At 45.6% G+C, this 19,527-nt stretch overlaps 1 protein-coding gene across 1 annotated transcript in view; it reads right to left on the minus strand.

Annotated features, from left to right (window-relative positions):
* Positions 1 to 19,527, minus strand: part of DNAH8 (dynein axonemal heavy chain 8) — a 358,510-nt gene that overhangs the window by 145,770 nt on the left and 193,213 nt on the right. Inside the window, exons 58-63 of the mRNA XM_075554113.1 lie at positions 16,046 to 16,209; positions 14,544 to 14,736; positions 13,109 to 13,231; positions 11,653 to 11,783; positions 5,593 to 5,746; positions 2,007 to 2,171 (exon numbers count right to left, since the gene is read on the minus strand). Coding sequence (XP_075410228.1) covers positions 2,007 to 2,171; positions 5,593 to 5,746; positions 11,653 to 11,783; positions 13,109 to 13,231; positions 14,544 to 14,736; positions 16,046 to 16,209 — 930 coding nt within the window. The remainder of the gene's footprint in view (positions 1 to 2,006; positions 2,172 to 5,592; positions 5,747 to 11,652; positions 11,784 to 13,108; positions 13,232 to 14,543; positions 14,737 to 16,045; positions 16,210 to 19,527) is intronic.

Genomic DNA, 19,527 nt, shown 5'->3' on the forward strand with positions numbered 1-19,527 from the left:
ATATTATATATGTACACACACATAGATATTAATATGAGCTTGGGCGGCATGAAGTTATAAATGGAGTGTCTGGACGAGGGGAAGCAATAGTTCCACGCTCTTCCTTGTCCTGAGACTACATAAGCATCGTTGAGTTTGGTTACAGAGATACTTTTTTAAGAGGACTCCCAAAATCCCAAACTCACTGCCATCGAGTCGAGGCCAACTCATAGCGACCCACTACGGCAGCATAGACCTGTCGCTGTGAGTTTCTGAGACTGGAACTCTCTATGGGAGAAGGAAAGCCCTGTCTTTCTCCCGAGAAGCATCTGAGGGTTTCGAACTGTTGGCCTTACAGTCAGCAGCCCGACGCGTAACCACTAGGCCAGCAGGGCTTTTGAAGAGGAAATGGGGGTGGGAAGAAAACTAGAGAGGGATGGTCAGGACGAGGAGAGTCCTGGACACTCTGACAAGTGAGAGCCAACGAAGAGACGGGAGATGCTTGGCCTGAAAGGAAAGAGCTTGGGAGATCCACATATGCTTCCTCACAATGCGTGAAGCTTGGGCGAAGGGCCAGGTTCATTTCACGGGCAGAATCAAACATCAGATGGACACTGTACAGGGGGGCTAAAGTCAGTTCATTGAACTTTCCAGTGATTAAGCCCTTGCTGTTGAATTGGTCCAGGTCCACAGCTCCCCCAGAAGACACAGTCCAACCACCCCACAGGGTTTCCATCTTTAGGGAAACAGACTGCCCCGTCTTCCTGCCACCAAGGGGCTCGCGGGTTCAAACAACTGACCTTTCTGTTAGCAGCTAGGCCCTTAACCACTGAGCCCCCTGGGTCCTTTCTGGCAAGAAGACTACCGAAAAATTAGGCAGGCCGGCTTGTAAGTCAGTGAGAGTCCCTACAGCAGTGCCATGATGACGGAGTCCTCTCCAGGACAATGGCCACCAGCCAGTGTGACCAAGGAAGAGAATCTGTCGTCCCGATGGTAAAATGTGGGCTTGTCATTGTTGTTAGGTGCTGTGGAATCAGTTGGGACTCACAGCGACCCCGTGTCAAACAGAACGAAACACTGCCCAGTCCCGAGCCACGCACACAAGTGCGCTTCTGTGTGAGCCAGCGGCTCCCACGTGGGACCCCACGCAGCAAGCTGGAAAATAACAGACTCGGTGTCGGGCACATTTTAGACGGTTGTGGCAGTTACATAATCTCCTCACAACTGGCAAAGGGGTGGGGTCAAGCCTGTCAATCAGGTCATAGCCAATGAGGCCTCTGTGTGGGCATGGCCTTCTTCTGAGGATTCTGGGAACTCCTGTCTTCCTCCCCTGGAGGTGAGAGACACTCTCTGCTTCATCTTCCTGTGGACAAGCCCCAAGGAGCTACCCTGATGGAACCAGAGCTCTGGAGCTGGAGGAACCACATGGAGACCCCTGCCAGCACTGAGGTGCCTCCACTGCCACTGGATCCACAAGACTTTCCACCCACTGGCCTGTGATCTTCCTGCATTTAACATCATTGCATATGTTGCATGAGTCTGAAGAGGAATTTATAGACTGTTATCAGACATATGGGCTAATATCAAATTCATGGTCTTGACCTGAATGCACAATTGCTCTTGGATATAAAGTTCTTTCTTACACACATATGTGTGTCTCTGGATTTGTTTCTCAATCCAACCCAGATTAACACAATGATAGATCCTTATTGGAGGTGGAACTGGATAAGATCATCTCGGTAATCAGGAAAAAGCAATCTATATGTCTAGGTAACTTATTTTTTAATTATAAGCTGTGCCATCATTTCTGATAGCATGACTATCCAAAATCAGCACAATTTGCTATGAGAGCTCGATCAGTGGAGAGGGGTGGCGGTGACATATTAATGATGGTGAAATGAATACAGGCGTTAGTTTCTGTGGACATGCACATCGGTGTCGTCAGAGAAGGCAAATTGACTACATCACATTTACATCATTCGAAAAGCCCTCCTCCCGCATCGACAGAGATGAGAGCAAACACTCACTGGAGAAAAGCAGAGAACCACATGCAAGTTCCTCCTGGACCTGGAAATGAAGTACTCATACAGATTATCAAAGGTCGGGGGGTGACGGGGCAGCTCCCTCTTCATCACCGATATCAGGCTCTGTGTGATTTCGTCCATCTCATCCCGTGCAAACAGATTGGAGATCTTTGAGGAACAGACAAGAAAGTGTGTTGGGTGTTAAGAGTCCATCACTGGCCCTGGTGGCATAGTGCTTACGAGCTGGGCTGCGATCCTCAAGGTGAGCATGTTCGAAATCACCAGTCTCTCGGTGGGAGAGAGATGAGGAGTCAGCTACTCCTGAAACCGTTACAGTCTCAGAAACCCACAGTGGCAGTTCTACCCTGCCCAACTCGATGGCAGTGGGTGTGGAGTTTTGTTTTGTTTCACTGTGACTTCACAACCAAAATTCTGGTTCTTTCTCCCCCATAACCCCCACCCCCCTTTACCAACACTTCGTCTTTTAAAAGATTTCCTTTCTGATCTCAGCAGTTAAATCCCCTGCTTGCCAGAGATTACAGCTTTCTATTGGGCAAGCTGGTCAGCGTGCTTCCCTTGGCTCAATTAGCTATCATGGAAAGCTAGCTCCTCCACCCCTGCAGTTGTCTTTTTGAAGTGTCCAGTGCTGCCCTCCGGTCTTCAACTCCAGGGCCTCAACTCCAGCTCCACTGCACAGAACTCGTCTGCGAACAACGAAGCTTCAAGAGACTCCATTGTGCAGGACTGCGTTACTACAGCAAGCCGATCTTTAGAAGAGTGTGCTGGCCACTGGCATCTGGGCACTGGAGAGTTTCCTTCCCTTGTCCTGCCGTGCCAGACCGTATTACGCAAGCAATGTGATAGATGATGCCTATCTGCTTTCCTCTGGGAATCAGGATTTTGTTAGCTGTGGTGAAGCAGAGAGTGAGTACAAGAACCAACCCAAACCATACCCATGCCATCAAGTTGATTCCAACTGATAGCCACCCTCTGAGGAGGATTAATTACCCCAATGCTTGGCCCACTCCTCGTGCTCGCCATGGTTAGTGCTCCCAGTTTAAAGTGAGCCAGTTACCCCTGGTCAACCTAGTAGTAGGAAGAACCCAACCCGACACAGCCCATTACCATCAAGTAAATTCTAACTCAAAGTGACCCTCCAGGACAGGGGGTGGATTGAATTGCCCCATGGGGTTGCTAATGCAGGAATTGTTACGGAAGGAGACGGCCACATCTTCCTCCCACTGCAGAGCAGCTGGTGGGTTCAAACCACGAACCTTGTTAGCCCCTATGCCTTTAACCGCTGTGCCGCCAGGATCGCTTCGAGTACAAACCAACGCTCAATAAAACCCCTGGAGCGTGAACACCAAGCAAACTTTCTGGGCCGAAATCTAGCACGCACACGACTGGATGTCTTATGGAGGAAGCACATATGCTCTGCGGGGCCCCTTCTAGAGTACACAAAGGAAACCGCACACATTGACTTGATGTGTCTTTCTGTACTGATCTGGTGGTAGGTATATGGTTACTGTGTTGCTGTGGAGCAGGAAACTAAGAACTTGGATGAAAGTGGAAGCAGTTGGTAACCACAGGGCTTGGAAAACTTTCACTGCTCCTCAATAGCGATAAGACCAGATGAAGAGTTCTTCCCACAACTACCCTCCTTTAAGAGGCTAAAAAAACTCTGCCTTTTATGGGTGCCTGGCTTTTCATTACTCTGCTGTAAGACGCCTAAGAAGCAGCCAAGTTCCTTGTTTTCTTTATCATGCTAGAAGTAGGCGTACCCTTTGTCCCTTAGCTTTCTAGTACTTAAAGCAAAATCAACACCCTTTTCCTGTGAGTTGAGAGGAAGCCAGATACATATGCTCCTCAGGAAATAGGCTCTTCACCTGTAGCCTCTATAAAATAAGTCTCCTCCTCCAGACACCTAGTTTCTCACACATGCTGTCAAGAATATGCTCATCTCTACAGCATCCACAGTCTGCTGTTTAATAGTCTTGTAGGGCGATTGGCATCATTAGGCAACATTGCTCACTCACCTGCCAGACACTTCCTTTGAGATGTTCTCCCCAAAGAAATCAGGATGTCTCAGATGTACACTTTGCCCAGTCTATTGTGTTTGTGCCTGATGGAGGCTTGCACGCCTCTATTATATACACTCTTTGTGAAATAAACTTGTTCTCTTGATCCCGGTATCGGAGCGGACCTCTGTATGCTCCACTGTCTATCACTCTTCTCTTCCCTAATCGCACACACCAAACCTCAGGACCATTCGGTTGTGAGGCTGGATCTGTTAGGTAGCTAGCATCAGGGATGGGAAGTCCATTGACGCATGCCCAGGAGAGCCAGCATAGGACAAAGCTGGATTTTCCGGCCAGTGGGCTTGGATGGGTGTTACACCTGGAGCAACCCATCTGGGCCACGTGACTGCAATTCAGCCAATAGGAGCGACCTGGGGTCATTCACCACGCATCCCCCGGGAACCCTTGAAAAGGCAGGTACCAGAAGGGAGAGGGTCTTTTCTGGTCGTCTTCGTGGGAGGAAACTTGGGAGAGAGATCCTTGCATGACCCCGAGCAGTCTCTGCCAGGCTGCATGGTCAAAGGAATCCTATGGGTGCCGCGTAAAACCTGAAGCTTCTTTTAACTCTCATTAAATTCACTTGGATATCGAGCCCGGCTTCGGCGTGAAATCTTTCTCGTGCGGAGCCAAGGACCGAGGCTGAAATCTAGCCAGGAGAGAGAGAGACCTTGCAGATCCCACACTGCCGTAAAGCTTCGCCAGGAGTACAACTATATGCAGACTCTCAATATCCTTCTATTGAAGCGCCGAAGGTGTAAGCGTCCTTGGACATCCTGGTCCAAGTGGTGTCTGAAGTGGTGAAATCGATATCGGCTTACCGATAGAGTAACTCATCCAACGTGCTGTATCATACCCCTCTTGTCACTGGCTGCTATCGGGCCAGACTCTGCACGACGGAAGGAAATGTTGCCCGTTCCTGTACCATCTCTAAGATGCACGGCAGCAGGACCAGTGTGACCTATAGGATTTTCTTTGGCTGATTTGGGGAAGTAGATGGCCAGCCCTCTCTGGTTCTAGAAGCTCCACTAGCACCTGTTCAGCGGCACAGCAACGTGTGATCCACCACTCAGACGGTGGCTGCCCACGAGGTGCTGAAGAGGTTGTCCACCGAATAGAACCCAGGGCTCCCTCGTGGAAAGTGTGAATTCTACCACGGAATCGTCCTAAAACCTCCAAACCTATGGATGCTGCCTTGATTCTAACACACAGAGACCCTAAAAGACTAAATAGAATTGTTCCATAGGGCTTCCATGGCTATATCTGATCTTCACAATAGCACCCTCCTCCTCCCATGGAGTGACAGAGGGGTTGGAACCGGCGACCTTTCAGTTCACCACCCAACATTTGACTCCCTGCGCTGCTTCTCCCAGGATCCATTTGAGGACTGATAAGGGATAAAATAAGAACAAATAAGGGATACTATTTGAAATGGACTGGAAAATCTAGAATCAACTTTTTAAAAAAAAAAAAAAGAAAGAAAAGCACATTTTCGCTAGCCGCGAGAGACTTACCTCCCCTGAGGATAGCAGGTTGTTCAGATATTCCAAGAAAGCCTCGTCCTTTATTTCATTGTCCGTAAAGATGAAGGTGATGCCCTTCCCATCGGCGCCAGCCACCTTGTACAGACTCTTTAAGTCCTCGGTTAGGTTGCTCACATTGTAGGACCTTAGGGAAGAGTAGCAGAAGTGGCCGCATTCTAAAAACAGGGAGCCAGTCAGAGGGTACCTCGACATCTCGTAATCGCCCCCAATAATCACAGCACCACCTGTACTGCTCCGGTGGACTGCCAACCCGGGTGCCTGCTGAAAACACACACACAAGGAGATGAGCCCTCCTGTGACTGTCATGCGGCCGTGTTCTCTCCTCATGAAGGATGTGAGGAGTGAGGAGTCAGCCAGACGTGAGCTATGAACCATCACGGACACCAGAGAAACACTTTTTTTCCCCAGTCCCTGCAAGCTGGCAGTTTCCAGCAAGAAGTTATATTCACAGAAGTGAATTCAAAGGTCATGTCTGAAATGTGTCTGATTAATTTGGACTGGTGAGAGATTCACCATAAGTTCTTAGTAAAATTAGCGATAAATTATATACCATGGCAAACTACATAACTCACTAAGTGGCTACGTAGAGAGCAAGCCTGAAGGGGAGACTGCATTGCGTAATGTATAAATAATGGAAATGTTGTAATTAGGCGGTTACAGCGTAGAAAAGGAGATCTTTTCCTGTTTACTCTCTTTCCTGCAAAAATGTGCTAACAGAAGCAATGTGTTGTTGTTGTTGTTTAACAAAAGCAGACATCTAGAGTGCAGTACGTAATTTCTGAGGAGTCCGGAAAATGGCAAAAACCACAATGAAGTCATCACTTGATTTCACCATACAACTCATACAAAGGTAAGTGTACGCCACGTGGTCCAATGGAAACACTACAGGCTTTGCCACCAGAAAGACCTCAGCTCGCATCCGTGCTCTGCGACCCTAGAGAAGTGATGTCACACTTCCCAGCTTCCATTTCTCCGCCAGCAAGAATAACGATACGCACGTGGAAGGTTGCTCTGAGCTCTGAAGATGTTGCCAGGAGTGTCCGTGGCCATCAAGGGGACTTCCGTTCATGATGGTGGGCCAAGTAGGGCTGCTCCAAAGGCTGCCATCTTTGATCGTCATTATTATTAATCATTACATTGGGAGCTCTTACAGATATCATATCATTCCATCGTTCAATCACATCAAACAATGTTGTACAATGGCTACCACAATCAAAACATTTCTTTCTTCTTGAACGCCTTGCTATCAACTCCCCTTTACCCTCTCCCTGCCCACCCTACTTCCCCAGGAACCTGCTTTTTCCCCGTTCCTGTAACAGTTTTGTTTTGTTTTGCCATATCGTACACAATCCAATATATCCATTCACATACAATTCAGTTGTTCGATTTGGAAACCGATTGACAGACTTGTTTCCGAGGTGTCTCTGGGTGGCTTGGAAGAGGCAGCTTGTCCCTTAGCAATCCAACATTTAACTGTTGGTGCCACCCGACAGCTCCCAGACGACGTGTGTTCTGGCTTCATCACACTGCTTGCTACTTTCTCATTCCTAGACCTCACTTAATAGACATCCCTACTCTCAACTCCTTGGTTTCTAGTGGCCATTGGGCACTTCCTCCTCTCTTCCCGGTCTCTCTCACATAGACATCTCATAGGCAATAGCTTCTGCACTGAATTCTCATCTTGTCCACTGCCATCAATGCTGACTCATCGCGACTGTATAGGACAAAGCAGAACTGCCCTCAGAGAACTTCCAAGGCTGTAAATCTTCAGGGAAGCCAACGGCTACATCTGTCCCCCACAGAGCGGTTGGTCACTGAAATTCTCATTCACACCTTGAAAACGATCATTGGTTAACTTGCTCAACATGAATTTTGATAGCGTTAGTAAAAAATCATGATTTGATAGTAATTATAAATAAGACAGTTACAAGAGTCCAAAAGTCATGATTTGATAGTAATTATAAATAAGACAGTTACAAGACAAGCAGCTATAAATGTGAACACGGTTTTCCTTTTAATGCAGGTTGATATAAACCACTCGAGAAATCAAAGTGTCAGCCTGCACTCACTCTTCTTCACCCCGTATGCAATCGATGGCAGAGCCCTCTCTGCTTCATTTACCTGACTCCTGTGTGCTAATCCCAGGTCGGCTGCCATAGTGCAGGTAAGTCTCTGTCATTTCTGGCTGCAATTGGCGCAGCTACACCTACCTCAGGACCACAAACTCACAAGCCCACAGTGATCAGGAAGGTGAGGCCAGGAGGGTGGCGGGCTGGTTGGCCTCTGGTACACTAGAGGGGTCACCGTTGTCCCATCTAAGGGTACAGTGTGCTCAACTCCGGTCCAGGCCACATCTTTGATTGATTTCAAAGAAAGTCAGAGATTTGTTTGTTCGTTTGAGATGAACTTGTCATTAAAGACTCCAAATCCATTTTAATTTTACTTTCCTTATGATTTTTTAAGCCACTCAAATTACTATTTAGGCTTGAGGGATAAATAATCTGGAAGGTTTTTGGTTGCTGGTTTTTTTAAAGCCTATTACTATATCTATATAGCGCCTGTTTAAAAGTGAAATCAATAGCAATATTCTATTGAGTTCTGCACATATGTATTTTGGGTTTGCTTGTTTCCATCCTCCCCTCTCCCTGTTCCTGCTCTCATCCCTGGCCTCCTTGTAGTCTTGACTAATGGTTTACCAACCACGTTTCTTCTTTCTTTTTCCTTATAACTATGGTGATATTAAATATTTATCTTTGTAAAATTGACTGAGTCTGCTAAGCCTAATGTTCCCTAGTTTTTCCATGACTTGAGGTGTTTATGAGAGTTGTCATTGTTTTTATTGATGCATAAAATTCCATACTATGAATGTACCAGAGCTTGCTTATCCATTCCTCTGTAGTTGAGGTTTTGGGTTGTCTCCGTGTTTCTGCTATTATAAAAATTGCTGCAATAAATAGAGATGTGCATATGTCTGGTCATGTGGTATCTTTTATTTCTTTAGAGCATGAGAAATGTGTGTTCCATTTGAACGCTCCCCATTTTGTAATGTTGATAACTAATTTAAATATTTAAGCTTAATTTGAATGGATTAATCCCTATCTATTTGCTATTTTAAAATGCTCTCATAACATCAAATTTTATTTTTAACTTTTAGTTTCTATTTGTTTGGGAGCGAAATGAAGGGTGTGAGTGGGAGGAATTTATAAGATGATCTAAAATGTGCATGGAAATAGACCGAATTAGTCAAGACGATCTTCAAGAACAATGTATATGGAGAGCTTCTTGCACTATCTAATATCAAGACATAATCAAAAGCTACAGTCAGTAAACTAGTGGGCAATAATGCAATGGGAGCAGTAGAGCAGCAGAACAGACTGAGCAGTCACGTGTGTGATCAGTTAATTCAGTGTAGCAATGTCACATACGATGGCAAGGGAAAGAAGACAATGACAACTCGGTGCTTAAATCAAAACACCAAACTCACTGCCACCGAGTCAGTTCCGCCTCTCAGTGGCCCTCTGGGACACAACAGAGCTGCTCCTGTGGGTACATCTTTATGGGAGGCGAAAGCTGCATCTGGCTTCCATAACTAGATGTCCATATCAGAAAGATAAGAAAAACCCACCCCCTACCTCACACATTGTAAGAAAATAGGTTGTGGTTGGGTTATAGTGTTAAATGTAAAGACACGAAATCGTGGGTGCAAATGTGGAAGAACCCTCAGGAGACTGTCTTCATGAACTTAAGGTAAACAAAGGTGCTACACATACGGGTGGGCACAGGGAGGGGATAAATCACGTTTTGTTAAAATTAGGGGTCTGTTTAACAGAAGACGCATGAAGAGAATGAAGAGGTAAGACGACGACTAGAAGATGTTTGTAATCTCTTCCCCGATAAAGGAATTGTATCCAAACTACGCAAGGAATTCCTGAGACTCGGTTAGAAACAGAGCCACAACTCACTCTAACAACTGGCCACAGGACTTGAACTGGCCCTCGGCCCACGAGAAATGAAAAAGTGCTGGACGCCAGTGTCCATCAGGGGAATGCAAGCAGAACCCACAGCGAGACGCCACCGCAGGCCCAGGGGAGCTGATAACATGGAAGCGCCTCCCAATTCCAAAGGTAGAGCAGGACGTGGAGTAACTGAGACCGCCATGCACTGTGGGTGGAGAATAAATTGGTACATGCACTTCGCGAAATGATGTTATCCAACCACTAAAGATAAGCCTATACAGGCCTCCCTATACCATTTTACTTCTCAAAACCAGTCTCTCTGCCAGCAAGCTGACTCTGACTCAGAGTGACCCTAGAGGACAGGGTGAAATTGCCCCTGTGGGTTTCCCAGCCTGTAAATCTTTCTGGGAGAAGAAAGCCTCATCTTTCTCCCTCAGAGCAGCTCGTGGTTTCAAACTGCTGACCTTGCAGTTAGCGGCCCAACATGTAACCCACTGCAACTTAAATCCAGATGGTGTCTAAGGTTATTCATAGTGGTTCTACATGTAATAGCCCAAAGACTATGAAGAGGAGAACAAATCTTTATAAACAGGTGTTGTTGTTGTTGTTGTTGTTAAGTGCCATCCAGTCTGCTCCGAGTTTTCTAGACGGCAATCTTGATTGGTACAGAGCTCCAGGTCTTTATTACACCACGGAGCCAGAGCCACTGGGTGGGTTGTAATTGCCAAACTACCAGTTATCAGCCAAGCACTTAATCAGCGATGAGTTGTATGAATATGCAATAAAACAATTCTATCTAGCTATAAGAACTAACCAACTGTTGTTACAGGTTTCAATGGGAATGAATCTGGCAGAAATAGAGCAAACGGAAGTGTGGGCACAACAGGGTAAATCCTGTCTTCCTCCATTGATATAAAGTCCAAAGTAGGCAAAACTAAAAGAATGTGTTTGAATGATCATCAGCAAAATAATGATGATCCTTGAGGAGAGCCCTCGTGGCGTACTGGGTATGTGCTGGCCTGCTAACTGCAAGTCCAGCAGTTTGAAACCAGCAGCCGCTCCGAGGAAGAACAGGGCGGCTTTCTGCTCCTATAAAGAAACCCACAGGGGCAGCCTCACCGTCCTCTATGGTCTCTTGGAGTTGGAATCAACTCAGTGGCAGTGAGTTTGGGGGTGGAGGGGTCCCTGGGACAGGACATGGGAGGTTCGTGCTTTGGGGGGCTAGCCACGTTTGATTCTTCATCTGGACTGGCTTTGTTGTTGTTGTTAGGTGCCATCGCGTCAGCTCCGACCCAGAGGGACCCGTGCACGATGGTTCCTCTGGCTGGGCCCACTGGCGCAGCCACTGTGTCCGTCTATCTCATGGGGGCCTTCCTTTTTCCCGCTGTCCCTCCACTTTACCAAACAGCACATCCTTCTCCTGCTCTCTCCTGACGACATGTCCAAAGCCTGTAAGACCAAGACCATCCTTGCCTCTACGGAGCACTCTGGTCACACTTCTTCCAACACTGATGGGTTTGTCTTTAGAGCAGACCGTCGACTTCCCTTCAAGGAATCGGCTCCGCTGCGGTCACATTTCAAGTGCCCTCTAACCGGAGGGGCCCATCCTCCAGCAGTACCACCAACCATGTTGTTTCCTTTGTCTAGGCTTTCAATATTTTGGTGATGCTTCAATGCTGTACATAAGGTTTTCAGCAGCTTCTTCAGGCAGAGTGGGGAGCTGGGTCTTCTTCACTGTCTGCTCTTAGTCTGGCAGCTCTGCTGAACCCTGTTCACTTGGGGGTGTCCCTGCTGGCATTTGAAATACCACTGACAGAGCCTCCAGCATCACAACAACACACAAGCCACCACAGTTGGACAAACTGCCAGACCAGTGGTGGCTACATGGGTGTATTTAATTTGTGACACTCACAATCTGTACACACATCCTTCTACACATTATATGTCAGTAAAACATTTGCTGACAAAAGAAATCCACTAAGTTGATACGTGTGTGTGTATTTTCAAAGTAAACAATTCACTATGGAGAAGTGAACTATGGGAAAGCATGCCGTCGTGCTTTATTTCATCGTACCTGGTTAATGTGATCTGGAATATCTGATAGCCAGCTATAAAGGAGGCCAGCCTTGAGAGACTCTGCTTTCCTGAGCCACCAACGCCCACCAGCAAGGCATTTCCACATGATGTTCGGATTATCCGAGAAATCTGATTGGGAACAAAAGCATATTGATTGGAAAACAAGAGTCACATGTTGACACGGACACCAGGTCTGATTGCATGTGTGCTGCATGCCGACTTCTTCCCGTTGAGTTTCTTCCTTGCCCATCTATGTTTCTGTGCTAAATAAGACAGAACAAGTTGTCTTTACCATCTCCTATTTCAAAATGATTCCTTGTGTGTGCGTGTGCACCTGTGTTTGAGTGTGTGTGTTCTTTTCAACCTGCAGAAAATGTAAGAAGGAAATTTACGGCTCTTTTCCTCCTCTTCATCAGTGGAGCGCACCGACTTCTGCAGACAGCTCACACGCTCCAACAAATACTACCTCCATTATCTCTTGGCCAATGGAACTTTTTAGGCACCTAAATTTTACATCTGATGATGGGGCAGGGGTAGCATTTATAGAAAAAGACTGAGGCAATCTGCAGTCTTTTTTTTTCTTACTTTTATTGGGGGCTCTTACATCTCGTATCACAATCCATACATTCGCCCAGTGTGTCAAGCACAAATCTGCAGTCTCGTGGATGGCTTTGCTGCAGTGGATTTCCTCCGTGAAAGTGTGGTAGGTATTGTAGTGCCACTCTTATGAAGACCAGTTACAGATATTCCACCAAAGCTCTCTTTTACATGAGTGTCACTGATTAGGAAGACCGTCTAGATGGGTCACTAAATCCACTGTTACCACTTAAAAACATTGCCTTATTTCAAGACAAGTTTTACATCTGGCAGATGAGCAGCAACACCTTGGTACATATTCATTGCACCACATACTTTTAAATATATCCATCACGTTTGTGCGTCGGCACCAAGGATGGTGATGTCTCGGTTCTCCAAGACCCAGCCACGATGGGAGCGCCATCATGATTTGCTGACTGGATAGATAAACATGAAAATGGACCCGGGACATCTGAAAACTCACCAAGTTTGCAGAAAACAACAGTAAAACGAAGAGGTGATAGCCGCTTCATTAGCAAACTGCCCTAAATCCCTGTTCTCTATCAGCAAATCCCTTTTTACCAGCCAATCATCCAAGAACACAACTCCTTTCTGTCCCCCTGCAGACTTGAATCACGTCGTGTATTCAAACCTCTCAACATAAAACAATCCATCTGCCCTTGGAAAGCATTCGCTGCTGAGCGGATGGATTGGATTAAGGCTCTTCCCTTCTGTTCCTCCTTTCCGAGACCGTGAGATGAGCCCATCTCTGGACATTCTTCGAGGAGCTACCCGATCAAAGTATTTATTCTCTCCAAAAGTTTCTCCCGGACATTTACTAAGCCTCTGAACAGATTTAAACCGTCAATAGGAGAGACCTTAATCAGATGAGTCATCGCGTCTTTGAAAAACACCAGGTCCAGCGATGCCCCTCGAATGATTTCATTGAACTGTCTCTGGTACTGCTGGAGCTTTTCGGAGAGGAATTCAAAGTTTGGCACCTGAGGGGTGGGGCAGAAAAGGAGTATTAGTTATTAAGGCCTAAATATCTATGAAAGTAGTCCTTATAAAGGAATCCAAAATCTGGGAAGAAAAACATACAAGCTAACACCCCCCCCCCCCCCCATGGGTTCCTAGAGATTTGCCTCATCTTAATCTACTTGGAACTATTTGGTTTCAGATGTCTGAAGCCTAACCACACTAATTGGAAGATTCCACCATAAAATTATTTCTGTCTTCTCTTTCAAGAAGCCCAGTGCCAAGCTTCTACCCATAGTAAGTCATGGTGGAATGTAACAAATACTTGTGTGGTTTCATTTGCTTTTTTGTATTTATAAATGGAGATAAATATTTCTAATTCTTATAAATAGCATTTCATTAAAAAAAACCATAAACACTATTCCTAGCTCACCTCCAAAAAGCAGAAACTTACTGCCATCAAGTCTGTGGCCACATGCATAAGCCACTAGGGCCACTAAAGCGCCTTCCTTAGCCCGGAGATCCAACAGAGACAGGTGGCAGGCTAGATTGGACGCCTGGACTGGAATTTACCAGCCCAAACCCGTTGCCACCCAGTGAATTCAAATTCATAACAACACTCAAGGGCAGAGACCAACTACAGCATAGGGCTGTCATGGTTGTAATCCTGATGAGAGCAGGCTGCCACCTCTTTCTCCTGGGTAGCGGCTGGTGGGTCAGAACAGCCAACCTTTAGGTTAGTGGCCAAGTAATTTAACCACTGCCCCAGTAGAGCTCCTTACCCTGCATAGAAGATCACTACCGTGTTTTATAATTATTTATTGCTTCATGATATTTTGATTTTTCCCCATCTGATCACGAGGCCTATGTTCTTTGCCCCACCCCACCCCCATCCCCTTTACAGCATTTCCCAGAACTTTCCAAGCAGCATTCAGTAGCAGTGGCCACAAGGGCATGTGAGTCTTACTCCTGACTTTAATGGGTTTCATTGAAAGAAATATTTTACTTGGTCCACGATGACTATGAATTACAATACATAAAGAACTTAGAAGCTGCAGCCATCCATGGCAGGCCCAGAGAGGGGGAGACCAGGAGTCTTAGCTAGGAAACTAAGAGCTTTTTTCTTGAGGATAAAAATAAATACCATTTCCCCTAATAAAATGTAAAAGAAGAAAAGAGAAAAAAAATGATTAGGGCAAAGACTGTACAGATGTGCTTTATACAATTGATGTATGTATATATATGAACTGTGAAAAGAATTGTATGAGCCCCAATAAATTGTTAAAATTAAAAAAATAAATAAATAAAATCTAACCACCAAAAAAAAAAAAATACCATTTCATAGATTTTGGGAACTTCAAAGGCAGTGTCTTCAGGTTCATCGCCTGTCGGTTCTGGCATGTCACGGAGAAAGTCCACAAAGTACGGTTCAGCGGCCATACTGGACACCACCTCTGAGCTCACGTTTTCTTCAATAGCACGAGACAGGTGCGTACTAAACCACTGCTCATCTTCAGGAGTGATAAATCTGAAATTTAAATTTCCGGAGTGAAAACACAAAATGTGGATGCATCTTTTACATGCACCCGGTTTCATCCTCCTGCCGTCTCCTCTTAGTCCTACCCCCATCCCTGTCTTCCTTTGGATGAAACCAAAACCAAATTCATTGCCATCTACTCAATCCCAACTCAGTGGGTCCCATAGGGCAAAGTAGAAATCCCACTGTGAGTTTCGATGCTGACTCACAGTGACATCATAGGACAGGAGAGAACTGCCCCTGTGGGTTTCTGAGACGGTAACTGCTCACAGGATCAGAAAGCCTCATCTCTCTCCTGAGAAGAGACTGGTGCTTTTGAACTGCTGACCTTGAGGTTAGCAGCCCAGTGTGCAACCACTCTATCAGCAGGGCCCCATGACCCCTTCGGACAGGGAGCAATATGTTCTTCTGTTTTGACAGCGACATAATTCCATTCAAGGCACTTATGCCATTCATGATATCACTTTCGGAAAACATAAGTAACTCACCTAGGTAAGACCAAAGGTCTTCTCTTTCTGAGTTTGTGGGCAGACAGTGCATGTGGCACAGGGTCTTTTTGTATTTATTGTATCAGAGAAGGAATGGGGTGCTAACCTTTGAAGAGCTCTACTTTAAAAAAAAAATCATTTTATTGGGGCCTCGCACGACTCTTATCACAATCCATCCATCCATCCATTGTGTCAAGCATGTTTGTACATTTGTTGCTCTCATCATTCAAAGAGCTCTCCTTTTATGGGTGACACTATGTTAGATATTGTACAATTTTGGGGGTGGTATTGGCATTACCATCAGATATTACAGATGAGGAAAGTGAGGCTTGAAGAGAGAGCTTAACATATGCACAGGATTCCAGCAAGCAGATCCCTAAAATGTTAACTAAAACGTGACTCTGCATTTTACCAACACTCTGAAATGGTGACTGACAAAGATGTATGACTGCAATCAGGCTCAGGGGAATTAGCAGAGAATTTTTTTTAAGGAGACCAGCAGGTGGGAAAATGACATCAAAGCATCTTGCACTTATTCTATTTATCTGGGTAGATAATACAAAATTGGATTTAGTGATATAAACTTATTTTTTTAAAAACACTACCTTAGTTTCAATTCAAACTCACAATGACCCTACATAGGTTTTCTGTGGCTGTAAATCTTCATGAATGTATAGTCTCACCATTGTCCACTAGAGTGGCCGGTGGGTTTGAACCACCGACCTTATGGTTAGCAGTGCACTGCTTACCCGACAGCACCACCAAGGATCTTCTTCTACAGTATGTTGAAATGCAAATACTCTGATACACACCTGTCTGCAATCACTCTGTTGCACTCATGCCTGAAAAGTGACAGGAGAGTAGGGACGGAATCACACTCCTCAGCTTTTATCACTAACATTCCTTGCCAAATCCGGGAAAGATCTCGAAGATTGAAGATGTAATGGAATTTGGAAGGAGTTGGCAGCATCTTTACCTAAAGGCCCAAATAATAATAATAAGTAATATCTACAATTGGGATTTACAAGATAAACTTTAAAGAACTGCTTCTAGAACTGTTTTGCACCACAAATCCTATCTTACATTAAACTAGGCAAACGACCGAGTTGCATATTTTGTCACAAAACTGCAAAACCGAGCTCTAAATAAGCCACTGTCAAATTTAAAAGATGATACATCTTCTAAAGGACTGATTCAAGAATCAGGTGGAGTGCCGGCTCTGCTAGCACTGGTTGACTTTGAACAGGCCATGTTTCTTCGGTTCTTAACAACTATGGAAACTGTTGGAATAATCCATCAAGGCTGTTCCACAGCAGAGAGAGGCAACCGTCTGCTTCCATAAAGATGGCCAATTTGAAAAAGATAAAATCAACCTACCTCAAGGTTCACAGAGGAAGAATGGATAAGTGGACTTTGGTACATTCATACAATGGGATCATCCAAACCCACTGCCAAAGAGTCAATGCTGACTCAGAGTGACCCAAAAGAAAGGGTCCTGTGGGTTTCCCAGACTGTCACTCTTGCCAGGAGTAGAAAGCCCCATCTTCCTCCCATGGAGTGGCTGGTGGTTTCAAACTGCCAACCTTATGGATGGATCACAACCCAGTGCGTAACCAGGACACCACCAGGGCTCCTAATGGAATAACAGGCAGCATTAAAAATAGTGCTGAATCTGGAGACACTGTGTGGGAATTGTATACAATCTGACTCCATCACGTTGGGGCGAAACACTAAGGGCATGCAACAAAGCTGCAAGGGGAGCAAAGTGATGAAATCCCCCAAGAAATACCAAAAATAGACTTTGGAGACAGAGTGGCACCCCCTCAGACTTGACTGGAAAACGCTCACAAAGGTCAACAATCAGACCTTGAGCTATTTATAGGTGTTTCCATTTTTGTCGGTGGCTTTCTTTTTGTTGTTGTTGTTTTGGGGTTTTTTTGAGGTTATTGTTTTGTTGGTCTGGACTTCCTTTGTTGTTTTGTTTGGCCTTGCCTGGTTTTTGCGCTCATTAATGTCTCTCTGTGTCTATCTAGATAACATAGGTGGGATAAACAATTGGGAGATGAAAAGAATGGGACTAATGGTTCACGGGGATATGGGAGAAGGGGAGGTGGGAGAAAGGAAGGTTGGGGAACCAACCTAGGGACAAGGGAACAACAAGTGAACTAAAAGCAAGGGAGAGAAGGGCATAGGATGCCTAGGGGGTGTAATCAAGGGCAATGTAGCAGTAAGGAATTACTAAACCCGAATGAAGGTCGAACATGATGGTGGGACAAGAGGAAAGTAAAAGAAAATAGAGGAAAGAACCAGGAGGCAAAGGGTATTTACAGACATCTAAATACAGTCATGCACATATGCAAATATATTTATATATAATGAGAGGGGAATAGAACTATGTACTCATATCTATGTTAAGAATTAAGGTTGCAGATGGATATGGGCCATGCAGATGGGCCTTAACTCAAGTATACTCCCTCAACACAAGAACACTTTGTTCTAATAATCTGGCATCATGTGATGCCCCTCTTCCCAACAGGATGGCTGAAGACAAATGGGTGCATAAGCAAATGTGGTGGAAAAAGCTGATGGCGCCCGGCTATAAAAAGATATAGTGTCTGGGGTCTTGAAGATACACAAATGGCCATCAAGCTCAGAAGCAACAAAGTCCACATAGAAGAAGCACACCAGCCTGTGTGATCATGAGGTGTTGATGGGATCAGGTATCAGGCATCTAAGACCCAGAACAAAATCATAACCAATGTGAATGGGAGGGGCATGGAGTGGAGACCCAATGTCCATCTGTAGACAAGTGGACATCCCCTCACAAAGGGGTCACAGGGAAGAGATGAGTCAGTCAGGGTGCAACATAGCACTGATGAAACACACAACTTCCCTCTGGTTCTTTGGTGCTTCCTTCCCCCTACTATCATGACCTCAATTCTACCTTACAAATCGGATTAGACCAGAGCATGCACACTGCTACAGATTCAAGAGCCCGCAACACAGGGAATCCAGGACAGATAAATCCGTCAGGGCCAACAATGAGAGTAGAGATAACAGAGGAATAGGGGAGAGGTGGGAGGGAGAAAAGGGAAATCAATCACAAGGATCAACATAGAACCCCCTCCCAGGGGCATGAACAATGGAAAAGCAGGTGAGGGGTGATGGAGGATGATATAAGGTATAAAAATAATAATCTACAACTTATCAAGGGTTCGTGAGGGAGGGCAAGCAGGGGAAGGAGGGGTAAGAAATGGGAAGCTGATATCAGGGGCTCAAGTGGGAAGAGAATGCTTTGAAAATGATGACGGCAGCATATGTGCAAATGTGCTTGACACACTGGATGAATGTATGGATTGTGATAAGAGATGTAAGAGCCCCCAATGAAAGTGTTTAATAACAAATATAGTGCTGCGTCTGTGCAGCATCTCCTAACATGATGAACCCGGGTGAGGTTAGCCCAGCACAAAAAGGAAATGCATTGCACTAAATCACAATGATAAAGAACCCAGGAAAGGTGGCCCAGGGCGGAAGGGGAAGTCGCAGACTAAAGAGTTAACAGGTGTTCACTCGGGTGAAGGGGAGGCAATATTCAACAAGGGGACAGTGGGCAAAAACAGGGCAAGACCTTGGGAGGTTTGATGAGTTGTCGAATGTAAAGCTGATGGACTGCTCTGTAAAACCTTCACCTAATGCACAATAAACACGGGGTTTTGCTGCTGCTGTTGTTGTTGTTGAAGACTACAGCTCTGGAAATGCTGTAGTCGATCCTATAGGGTCATTATTCAATAGAATCAACACCAGTGGGTTTGGCTTTTGATTTGGTAACCATTAATAACCTTACTGATCAAACTTGCTAACGTATACTACGTCGTCGTTGTCATCCTTGTTGTTGTCAGGTGCCATCCAATCAGTTCTGACTCACAGCAACCAACCCTACAAACAACAAAATGCCCGACTGCGGGCCGGTCCCATGCCATCTCCACAACCGTCAGTGTGCTTGAACCCATGTGTCCGCCACTCTGCCGGTCACGCATGATGAGGACCGACCCCTCCTCATCAAAAGCCCTCCAAAGGACATGAAAGCACGTCTCGCCAGCCCCTCTCCTAAGGAGCATTCTGGTTGTGCCTTTTCCAAAATGGATTTGTTTGTTCTTCTGCCAGTCCCTGGCATACTCGATGTTCTTCGCCATAAAGATCTTCATATCAGTAAGTGCTTCAAGTCCTCTTTGCTTTCGGCAAAGACGGCGCTGTCATCTGCATGTATCACAGGTTGGTAGCAAGTCTTCCTCAG

This window comes from Tenrec ecaudatus, chromosome 7 (assembly GCF_050624435.1).
Source record: "Tenrec ecaudatus isolate mTenEca1 chromosome 7, mTenEca1.hap1, whole genome shotgun sequence".
Classification (NCBI taxonomy): Eukaryota; Metazoa; Chordata; class Mammalia; order Afrosoricida; family Tenrecidae; genus Tenrec; species Tenrec ecaudatus.